General features: G+C 40.2%; 1 protein-coding gene across 6 annotated transcripts in view; it reads left to right on the forward strand.

Moving 5' to 3' along the window:
• The window catches only part of WDFY3 (WD repeat and FYVE domain containing 3), a 265,268-nt gene that overhangs the window by 119,908 nt on the left and 132,815 nt on the right, over positions 1-12,545 (forward strand). For all 6 annotated transcript variants that reach the window (XM_082259297.1, XM_082259299.1, XM_082259298.1 and 3 more), the window contains 4 exons: positions 7,509-7,661; positions 8,598-8,671; positions 9,189-9,350; positions 9,823-9,917. In XM_082259297.1, the coding sequence (XP_082115423.1) occupies positions 7,509-7,661; positions 8,598-8,671; positions 9,189-9,350; positions 9,823-9,917 (484 nt within the window). The remainder of the gene's footprint in view (positions 1-7,508; positions 7,662-8,597; positions 8,672-9,188; positions 9,351-9,822; positions 9,918-12,545) is intronic.

Here is a 12,545-nt window from a genome sequence, read left to right on the forward strand (position 1 = left end):
CTAGTATTGGCTTTTACTGAAGTAGTCACATGACAAAATAGGCAGGACCTGTACTAAAGAGCTTAGTTGTTCATGTATGTCTAGGGTTGCATAGTATTTAAATGTGGCTCTGCATTCATGTCCAGTAATCTTGTCCATGGAAATGGTATTCCTTGCTGTCAAGTTAGGCTCTGTAAAGTAACAATTGTATTAGATTGTAAAGCTTACATTTAGCAAAATTAATTCATCCAATTTACTTATTTTAAAGTGAACATGTGCTTTGTCTATGCAGGGCAAAGCAACAGGTTCACTTTGATCCCACCAGCAGCCTAAATTTACCTTTTGCTTCATTCGCCCACTGCTCTGTTTTGCCAGTGGGCTGTCATGTGTGTGATCCAAATCACGACTAGGAACTTACAAAGGGTTGAGAACTCTCCTGTAAACATAAACAAAAAGAATGGCGTACCAGGCTGGCGCATTAGTCTCAGTAGGCTTTTCTTATTAAAATATTAAAAAGTGGCTTCTCACAAACATGCGATGTAAACCAGCATATCAATTCCATTGAGCAACGTCCATGTTGTAAGAGTCCAATGTCTCATAAAGATGAAAGGCTAACTCGTTTCGAGGCTGTGCCTCTTCCTCAGAGCACAGCCTCGAAATGCGTTAGCCTTTCATCTTTACGAGAGGAAAGGATAATGCGCTAGGCTGGTGCGCCCTTCTTTTTGTCTATGTTTACAGTGTTTTGTCGACCAACCTGGTCGTAGAGGGCAGCAAGGCTTAGCCATTAGTGGATGCCAAGTGAGAGTTCTGGGATAGAGGCAGCCTGAGAACCTGATTCTGAGCGCAGGAGTAAGGTGCCTAGCATCGTAATTTTCTTTCTTCAGAACTCTGACAGCGTTAACGGTCTAAGTGGCCCGTTGCCAAATATCACCTGGGAGTAAGAGTAGTGCCATACTTGCGCCCCAAATTTTGGAAGTACTTAGTTCTTCTCCTGGAGAAGGGGTACAGAATACATCATTGTAATAAATAATGCTTAAGAGATTATTGAAGGTCTAGCCGCAGAGTAGTGCTTTGCATTTTGTCTTATAGTATATTATGCAGCCTATTAACAATATAATTTGTATTTTTTTTTTTTTTTTATAAACTACTAATAATGTTTCTCTATGTTGTTCTGGCTAGTTATGCTGCAAAAAAAAGCACTGTTACCCATTAACATGAGATATCTGACATCTAGCCTGACGGTTTTAACCCAGATCAGATGATGATCTCATGTCTGTGGGTGACCCCACACTATATCGGCTGGTCACCCACTACTGGGGGGGGGGGGGATTTAAAAGGACAGCAAGAAAGCCTTCTTGAATAGCGATTTTTTCCCCTCTGATATGATGGCTTTGCCCTCTTCTCAGCTCCATGTTTTCTTATGTCATTTCTCTCTTATCTTCATATAATTTAATCTTTGGTGAACATTTTACAAAGCAAAAGAGAATAGCAGTGATATTAATAGTAATATGTGATCGGTATTCTAATCTACAGGGTCAATAGCACGCATCTGTCAGACATTTTAATTCGACATATAGGAATAGATCAGCACAGATTCATTTGTCTTGCAGAAACGATAACTCTGGCTATAGTTTATTACCAGCATTTTACATTGAGTGCAATATGTAGCAAATGCTCCTCCCTTACCAGGAGGTAGATGACTAGATATGATTCAGCTAGATAAATGGCTTAGTAAGGTGAATAAATATTCATTAAGAAATGCAAGATTTGCATCTTGCATCAGGTAGTTTTATGCCCAAGGCAGCACACATTCATCATACATTTTGACAAGCTTTGTGATTTGCTGTCTGTGCTCATAGGATGGAAATTTTCATTTAACAAACTGCAGATGAAAGTGTCACTAGGACGATATGGGTGTTTCAAGGTTATTCCTATTAAGGTTAATTGGGTTCACTCAATATGTCACATAGATATTTGCTTGGTGACATTAGGTAGCATAAACAAAATTGGACTTTTAATAAAAGCTATATGTTATCATTATGTACTGAAATAAACTATATACTTTTGTCAAAGGCAAGTTATAGACTTCATTTTAATATTAGCAAAAAAGGAGGATTGATATGTTTATATTGCTGCTCTATGAATTATTCTATTAGTAAATTGTCAGTGATATACATGCACACATATACACAACCCAAACTGATTTGAATTCCACCAATAGATTATTATTAAAACATTTCAACATTAAACACAAAGGTGCTGCTTTATCATTTTCTACAAAACTTTATATCTGTTTGCTCATAGGATCTTAACTGTAGCTTATATTTCACCAAACATCAAGTTCCTATGCAAATTCTAAACTTATCTGACATCATGTATCTGCTTAATATCCTTTTCTCTTTATACTCGCAATTATTTTCCCAACACCTATTATTGTGGTGCATGATACATTACATTATATTTGGGTAGTGCATGCTTGGATTATATATATATATATATATATATATATACACACACACACACACACAAACAGCCGTTTTTATTTACTTCATTTTACATATATTAACATCAGTGTTTGATATGGTTCTACCCTACTTGATAATGTCCATCCTTTTGGTTTTAGATTTTACTTTAAACGTAAACTTACGCAAATAGTGTTTTTTCACTGTGGAGCTAGTGGGACAGATTGGCGGAGGGAGTACCATAGGATGGGAGAAGTCCTGGAGGCGAGCATGGGAGGAGGTGACAAAGGAGCTAAAGAGCAGGAGGTCTTGGGAGGACTGAAGGGAGCAGTCTGGTTGATATTTTGAGACCAGGTTAGTGATGTAGCTGGGGGCAGAGTTGTGGAATGATTTGTAAGTTGTTGTTAGTACTCGTATTTTATTTGTTGGGTGAGCAGAAGCCAGTTGAGGGATTGGCAGACAGGGGTGGCAAACACTAAACGGTTTTCTTAGAGTCTCGGCAGCTAAAGAAACAAATGCTTTATCTGTCGCAAAGAGTGTTTGAGCAGGGTGAGCAGACTGGGTGCGTGCTGGCCTGGCTCTCCAGAGAGCAGACAGTATCTGTACATGTGGGGAATATCAAAGATGATACAGGGAGACTGTTATCTGACCCTGGGGAAATCAATTCCCGTGTTGACTCATAATTTGCAGACTTGTATTCCTCCAGAGTCGGATATACCCCAAGCCGAACTATGCTCCTTCTTGGAGCCGATTCACTTCCTGTACTTTCTGAGGAGGCCCATAAGGGGCTTGATGCTCCGCTCACGCTGAAAGAAATTCAAATTGCAATTGCTTCTATGCAGGTAGGGAAGACCCCTGGTGAGGATGGCCTTCCAGCCAACTTTTTTAAGACCCATAGCACTTCCATCGCCACTAGACTTCATGAGGTACTGATGGCGTCTTCTCTGCCACCCTCAATGTCCAGAGCTGCTATTGTAGTTATACCCAAACCGGGGAAAGACCCGGAAACCTGTTAATCGTATAGCCCTTTTTCTCTGCTGAATGCCGATGCCAAGATCCTTACTAAGGTTCTGGCCCTCAGGCTTAACAAAGTGAATCTTTCCTTGATACTTGGGGATCAAACTGGTTTTATGGCGGGTAAGGGCACCTATATCAATATGAGATGGTTGTTTGCTGTGGTTGACAGGGTGGGTGGAGGGGGTGGATTGGAGGTGGTGGCTTGCCTAGACACTGAAAAAGTCTTTGACTTGGTGGCGTGGGACTATTTGTGGATGGTTCTACACAAATTCGGGTTTGGACCGGTTTTTGGTTGCAAATGTTATACTCAAACCCGACAGCCAGGGTTCGTACAAATGGAAACCTTTCTGCATCTTTTCCACTCCTCCGAGGCACCAGACAGGGTTGCCCCCTCTCCCCCGCCCTCTTTGCCCTAGCACTTGAGCCCCTGGTGATGATGTTTCAAGCCTCCTTTGCAGTCGTTGGTTTATCAGTGCCCCCCGGGGTAAAAAAGGTCATCTATGTATGAAGATGATACCCTCCTCTCGCTTAGTGATGCTCGCCAATCCTTGACAGCTGCCCTAGAGATTATAATTTATTTGGCTCATTCTCTGGTTTCTGAGTCAATTGGGATAAGTCAGTTTTGTTCCCCCTGACTCAGGCGATGCCCCTCTCCAATGGGTCCACTGGTTCAAATACCTTTTTTATCTATATCCAGAAGGATTTACTGAAGTACCTGAAGGACAGTTTATACCCGGTTTTCCAACGCTTCCTCCAGAACTGCGCAATATGGAAAAACCTACCACTTACATTTTTGTTAGATTTACTCTGCCAACTGGTGTATTTTCTTCCCAAATTTTTGTATGTATTTAGGCACACTCCTGATCGTATCCCCAATTACTTTTTGCCAAACTGGACCAAGCCATTGGTTCCTTTATTTGGTCAGGTTCTGTCCCTAGAGTTGCTAGGTCCACACTACAGCATTGTCTGAGCTTGGCCTGGCGTTGCCAAACTTTAGGAAATATTATTGGGCGGCTGTCTTGATGTCGATGCAGTAGTAGTTTGTACAGGATCAATCCAATCCCGCAGTAAACCTAGAAGCAGCGATACTTGGGTCCTATTCAGACCTTAGCAACCTGGTCTATAGGGGGCCAACCCACAGGCTACCACCTCTATGAAAACTAGAGCATTGGTATGGACTCAGGTCTCAGGGTCTATCACAGAGCTGCAGACATTCTCTCCCTACACCCCTCTATGAGGCAATCTGCTATTACCTCACCTGCGAACTATGCTTGACCCACAGTTCTGGGCTCAACATGGAGTTAGGACTCTGCGAGATATCCTGCCTGATGGTCATTTACTCTCTTTTGCTGAGTTGAAAAGACGGTTCCTGCCTGGATTTACAGCTTCGGTATGCTGTTTGTGCACAATTTTCTGACTCCATCGTTCTTGCACCACACTCCATTGTGCGGCTTCGTATAGCCTGTAATATAGACAAGACGCTATCTATCTTAGGCTCACATATGCAGGTGATACTGGTGAAAAATGGGGATTTCAGGCTTGGCAACGAGCTGTGCCCAATCTGACAGACGAGGACTGGACTGAGAGCCTCCAACAATAAATTCTCTTTATGATCTTTGCTAGAGATCAGTTTATACAGTTAAAATTCTTCCACAGAGTATATTACACGCCGCACAAACTGTCGATTATCTACTGTAACTCAGATCACTTATGCCTGCGGTGCTGTGGGGAGGTAGGAAACTTTCATCCCATGGAATGGTCATGTCCGTCTCTTCAGACGGGTGATGGTTGCTGACATTTGTGTGATCAGTGGGGCGTCCCCTAAGCTTGATCCCCTGATTCTCTTTCTGGGGATGACAGACACCTTGCCTGCTAATACGCATACTAAACTGTTTATATTTTATGCAACATACTTTGCGAGGCAAACTACAATATATTGTCTAACTGGAAGGCGCCTGACCCACCCACGATTTCTGCATAGACAGCAATGGTAAATGCCACCTTATCAATGTATAAAAAAACATATATGGGATGCAACAGCCCTAAGAAGTTTTATAAAAATTGGTCCGCCTAGGTGGATAACGGACATCTTGCAGTGTAGTCCCATTATATAATTCCCCCCCCCCCCCTTCACGGCCCTCCCCCCCCTTTTTTTTCCTCTCCTGCCTTTGATCTGGTATGACACTGTATTATGTTCCTTATATCACGTTTCTGACACTGCTGAGTTGATGTATGTTTCTATTTTTAAAGGAGACCTACACCAAAGTATACTATGTCTATCTTTATCTCAACTGAATATTTCTGACCACCTTAATCCTGTTTATGTATTGTATTACTGGATGACGTGTATTTCTTCTTTTGTGTTAATATACACATGTACACTGCTGTTTTATATCAGTAAACATTCCTTCTGTTAAAAAAAAAAAAAAAAAACCCTACTAAACAGTTGGTAAGGTGGATGAGTCTAGAAGCAGCATTCATGATGGACTGAGGGGGGGGGGGGGATAGCCTATTCAACCACTTGCCGCCCGCCTACCGTCAAATGACGGCAGATCGGTGCGGCTCACGTTCTGGGACGACATCATATGACGGTGCCCAAGAACGGCCTCTCTTGCGCACGCCCACGGGGGCACGCAGTGCGGCGATCGTTGCCGTGTTGCTAGGACACGGCGCAATCCCGATCTTGGTAAAGAGCCAATGTCGTGGACGTGATGTGTCCAATCACAGCCGGTCACGTGTAAATGAGGAAGTTGCGTTTATCCGGCTCTTCTAGCCTCACACTGTCAGAGTGCATCGCGAGGAGAGCCGATCAGCTGCTCCTCCTCAAATGGGTGTCTAGGAAAGGTAATCTGGGCATTGATCATCAATGACCTGATTACAGAAAAGTAAAAAAACAGTGCCCACCATCAGTGCCGCTTGTCAGTGCTCATCTGTGCCACCGATCAATGCTCATCAATGCCGCCTATCAGTGCCACCTATCAATACCCATATTAGTACCTCCTCATCAGTGCCCATCAGTGCAGCCTCGTCAGCGCACAACAGTGAAGAAGAAAAATTACTTCATTTCAAAATTTACTGACCGAAAATAAGAAACACTTGTTTTTTAATTTTCTGTCTTTTCTTTTTTTTTTTTTTTTTTTTTAGAAAATATTTTTTATAAATAAAAAAACCCAGCGGTGATTAAATACCACCAAAAGAAAGCTCTATTTGTGTGAAAAAAATGATAAAATTTCATATGGGCACAGTGTAGCATGACTGCAATTGTCATTCAAAGTGTAACAGCGCTGAAAACTGAAAATTGGCCTGGGCAGAAAGGGGGTGAAAGGGCACTGTATTGAAGTGGTTAAAGGTAAGCCAATGAGGAGAAAGTGGCAGTAGTCGAGGCGAGAGATAACCAGGGAGTGAATAAGGAGCTTTGTGGTGTCAATGGTAAAAAAAGAAGCGTATTCTGGATATGTGGCGGAGGTTGAGGCAGCATGATTTGGACAGGGATTGGATGTGGGCCTGAAAGGACAACTCTGAGTCCAGGTTTATCCCTAGCACCCTGGCATGTGGGGATGGACTGCTAGTTGTGCCATTGATCTTAACAGAGAAGTCAGGGGAAGAGGCACATGGGGGAGCAAATATTATGACCTCAGTTTTGGATAGATTGAGTTTGAGGAAGTGGTGTGACATCCAGACTGATATGTCTGTTGGTAGGTTAGAGATTTGTGAGGAAGCTGATGGGGTGAGCTGCACACTTATCCCTGCTGTGCAATAAAAATGTAATCCAAATTGTAAAACTTTACCTTGTGTGTGTGTAATTGTATATTATTTTTATTAATATTATAACTATTATACAGGATTTATATAACGCCAACAGTTTGTGCAGTGCTTTATAATACAAAGAATGTATACTGTATATTGAACCTTCATCCCTCCTGCTAAATAAAACATGTAAAAAGGTGTGTGTGTGTGTGTGTGTATATGTGTGTATATATATATATATATATATAATCTGAAATCCTTGCTTAGAAGGTTCTTTTTTTTTTTTCTGTTTTGTCGTGGTAGCTTCTGGCAATGTTGCTGAAGAAAAAAAGAGGACTTCTCAACAGCCACATTTTACATCTCACCTTTTCCTTGGTGGGAACAGTGGACAGTGGTCATGAGACTTCCATTATTCCGAACTCAACTGCCTTCCAAGATTTATTATGTGACTTTGAGGTAGGTGGCTAGCAAGAGATTTTATTACATCATGTCGATCTTCACTTTTTCTGTACTTTTTTTTTTTTAATTGTAGGAAAGCTGGCACCATTTATTAAATTGTACAAAGAAAAACAAAATTTGTGGCAAAAAAATGTTGTGGTATAGTGTCACGGTCAGGAATCAGGCTTGGAGACCAGTAGCTATAGCAGTAGAGAGGTACACACCAACCAGTAGGATAACTACACAAGCAAATCACCCTGCTGGATGATGTGAGATCACCTGAGGCATGGCATCTAAGCACTAACCGGTCTTCCCCAGAGCTCCTGATGGTGGAGATTGGTTTCACAATGTGCTGGTGCCAGCTTGTGGTCCTCAGGATCGCCCCACCGAGCCAGGCTCTGATGGCAGATGGTAAAGGTAGGGGTCAAGAAACAAGAAAAAAGGTTTGTAACAAATGGTTGCAGGTTGGGATCAAGTGGAAGCCTAGTTGAGGAACAAGCCAGAGCTTGGTAACAAATGGTTGTGAAGATACAGATTGCAGCAGAAACAAGACACAAAGCAAGGTTGTTGTTTCTGTTGTCACTAGTACAGAAAGTAGTGACAGATCTGCCCAACTGGGACAAAGACATCAATTAACCCTTTCTTAGTCTGGAAACTAGATTCTGATGTGCCATTTATAATAAATTATACACTGTGATATTTCACTAATACCCATTACGGTAGTTTTTTTTTATTTTTACACCAATCAGTACTTACAACTTCGTAGCCTTAATAATGTGATCTTTGCAATTTACTTTGAGTGCATGGAAATTGCTTTGTTAGCGCACTTGTGATCACATACCCTTATAATACAGGTTTACTGATGTATATGATTTATCGTGTACGCTGTATCTGCATGAAAATCCAACACTGCATTTTTTTTTGTGTGTTTTGTGACATGTTTTCATTTTTTAGGTCTGGCTCCATGCACCATACGAGCTCCATCTTTCCCTGTTTGAGCATTTTATTGAGCTTCTCACAGAATCCAGGTAGGACTGAAGCAGCAAAATACAAGGTCTTCCTATAATATACATTCTCCACTGAACCATATACACCACTGTGCCCAATTTCCTCATATTTGCTTTTTTCTGGTCTCCTAAATAAACCTTTTAAAAGCATTTTGTTATATCAGTTTAAGTGCAAAAAAAAATCAGTTGATCATGTCAGAAATTCAGAGCTCTCCCATGCATAATTTGTTCTTCCAGGCCTTGTCTTTTAACTACAGAATAATTGATTCATTTTTATCTTTGAGAAATGGGAGAACGGATGGGTCTGAGTAGAGTTTAGCAAAAGAAAAATGGTTAGGGCTGACACCACTCAACACAAATTTCTGTGTGTTGTCAGCCCACAACAAGACATTTTTTGCAGAACACCAAGTATTTTTCTATAGTTGCAGGATCATTAGAGATAGGATAGGTAAAGGCTAGAGTAGCAAATGTGCAAGTATTGCAGAGATATGAATTGTTTTCTTCAGGATTTTACTACTTGCAATTTATCTCGTTTCAGCGAGGCTTCAAAGAATGCAAAGCTCATGAGAGAGTTCCAGTTGATACCCAAATTATTGTTGACTCTGCGAGACATGTCTCTTTCCCAACCCAGTATATCTGCCATCAGTAATGTACTGAGTTACCTACTCCAAGGCTTCCCCAACAGCAATGACCTGCTCAGGTATTCTATTGATGATACCTAGAAAATGAAAATAATGTCATGATGGACTTTGCCTCATGCACACTAGGCATTTTTACAGCTGCTGTTTTTGGCTTCAGACGTTTTTTTCTGCAGCCAGTAAACTCCCCAGCATGTTATCCTGTGTGTCCATGAACACATAGGCTTTTATCAGAGTTTTTGACATGGGCATTTTCTGGCTGGAAAAAAACCCCCAGAACTAGTGGGTTTTGAAGGGAGTTTTTCAGTTGTAAAAACGCTATAAACTGATAAAAGCTGAAAAATGTGTCTATTTGGCATTTATATGTGTTTTTGAGCCACAAGATTTTCTGAAACTGAAAAACACTGCTGCAAATCTCATTCTACTCTGTTTTTATAATGTCCAGTGTGCATGTGGCCTAAGTTTGTGGACACAATTCAAGTCATTGATTTATTGTACAACATTAATGTATGATAAATTTTGGCTTTTGTCAAGGTTTGGCCAATTCATCTCCTCAACACTACCTACATTTGCTGTTTGTGAGAAGTTTGTTGTTATGGAGATAAATAATGAGGAGAAGCTTGAGCCAGGTAAGCGCTTTACTGATTTTTCTTTCAAGTTCATAATATCCATCACATTGAAAAGCACAAAATAAGCCCTTCTTACACTATTGCATTGTGTTCACTCATAGACCAAATATAGTATGTCCTGTACCAGGCACTAGAACAAGAAAAATGTTTCAATTGTACTAGGTCATATTATTTTATCTCTTTAAAAAATGTTTGCACTGCAAGTGAACTGCACAGTATGCTGTAAATTGAATTTATGATTTCTCCATTATGCATTGTGTTTCAATGTATTTTTATATGCTATATCGTATCATGCTGTCGTATAAAAGTCCTTCATTTACCAGCACATCACAGGTGTTATACAAAGTAACACAGTATTTAATTTTTATACAGTTTTTAGACATTCCAGACACCCCTTAATTGTCCATATGGCTACCAAGTAATTAACATCAATTTATTTAATTTTACACGTAGGATATCAGTACTTAAATAAAAAAGAATCCAAAAAGCCTTACACCTAAAAAGAAGTTTCCTAATACCCCCCCCCCCCCCCCATACATTTAGGAAAACTCCATCAGTTCCCTAAACTCCATCAGTTCCCTAAAATTTAAACAAGAAGCATTGATATCATGAGTAGGGATGATCGAACGGTTTGGGTCGACCATTGGTTTGACCCGAACATTGACTGTTCGAGGTTCGGCCGAATTTATAACTTTTTGCTGAAAAAGTTCGGAATTCGGCAACCAGAACCGACCAAAATGCAATGGGCGAGGAAATGGGCTTTCAAAGCCCATGATTGGACCAGAACCATTAGCAAAAGCCAATTGAGGGGGCAGGAGAATGCTAGGAATGTGATTGGAGTGACTAGGGGGTCCCTAGGCCAATCATTAGTGAATACGCTCCCCAGTATATAAGATAGCCCCCGCCAAATTCCTAACATTGTAATACAGGGACATGGAAGAGAGTGGAAGCAGTTCTGTTAATTTTACTTTAAAAGTGTCATTTAGCATTTATTAGTGTGAGGAAAGGGATATCTAGTGTAGTTAGGGTGCTCTTTTACACTTTAGTTGGATGCAAAAATTTAGTTTCTGTAGGGAAAGTGTTAAGTGTCAGGGGACTGTAGTGTAGGGTTAACTGACACTGACTGCTATGGCAGGGTGACAAAACCCTTCCATATCAGGGTGACCGCTATAGAGAAAAGCTAGTTTCTCTTAGGTCACATTCGCTGCACTAATATGGCTTCTCGCCGGTCAGCTTGCTTTTTGGCTGCAGGCGTTTATAGTGATTTTTTGAGCACATGTTTGGAGTCAGTCATGACATCTGAACATGTGTATAGGTGGTATATATACACACCCATGTATGTATATATACACCTGCGCATATATAGTTGTGAAAGGAGCAGAAAACACTACTTGCGCTAATAAAATAATTAACACCAATATAGTTACGCTCCTATCACACCTATATATGTGTATGTGTAAAATACATATAAGTGTGCGTGTATATATATATATATATATATATACCCCTATACAGAAGTTCAGATGTTTTGCTTGCCTCCAAAGAACCCAAAAAAATGCCCAAAAAAACGCCCAGGTGTGTTGTTGCAGGCATTTTTTGGGGGTTTTTGGAAGCAGGCAAAACATCTGAACTTGTGTATAGTGGTATATATACACACATACTTATATGTATTTTACACTTACACATATATAGGTGTGATAGGAGCGGAGCCATATTAGTGTTAATTATTTCATTAGCGCAAGCATATATTTCTGCTACTATCACACCTATATATGTCTAGGTGTATATATACATATAAGTATGTGTGTGTATATATACCCGTATACAGAAGTTCAGATGTTTTGCCTGCCTCCAAAGAACCCCAAAAAATGCCCAAAAAAAAACGCCCAGGTGTGTTGTTGTAGGCATTTTTTGGGGGTTTTTGGAGGCAGGCAAAACATCTGAACTTGTGTATAGTGGTATATATACACACATACTTATATGTTTATATGTATTTTACACTTACACATATATAGGTGTTATAGGAGCGGAGCCATATTAGTGTTAATTATTTCATTAGCGCAAGCATATATTTCTGCTACTATCACACCTATATATGTCTTGGTGTATATATAGATATAAGTATGTGTGTGTGTATATATATATATATATATATATATATATATATATATATACCCGTATACAGAAGTTCCAATGTTTTGCCTGCCTCCAAAGAACCCAAAAAAATGCCCAAAAAAATGCCTGCTACTAAACCGGCAAGGTGTGAAAAGAGAGAAGCCACTAACCTGTTCTATAAGTGACCTAATACAAACGTTCTTTTTTATTTATTTATTTATTTATTTATTTATTTATTTTTTTCAATAATTGGCTCTCTATCAAAAATGACAATTTTTAAGAACTTTTTTTTGTGTGATTAATATTCCCTGGGGTATGACCCAGAACCCTAGGCACTTTTTAGGGGCATTTATTGGGTTTTAGGGCTTCAAAATTGTGTTTTTTGATTACCAAAGTTCGGGTCCCATTGATTTCAATGGGGTTCTGAAATCCGGGCCGAACTTTCGGGAAGTTCAGATGCTCTGGCCGAACCGAACTTTTGAAAAGTTCGATCATCCCTAATCATGAGTAGCC

Source organism: Pelophylax lessonae (genome assembly GCF_965119305.1).
Source record: "Pelophylax lessonae genome assembly, chromosome: 1".
In the NCBI taxonomy this organism is placed as follows: domain Eukaryota; kingdom Metazoa; phylum Chordata; class Amphibia; order Anura; family Ranidae; genus Pelophylax; species Pelophylax lessonae.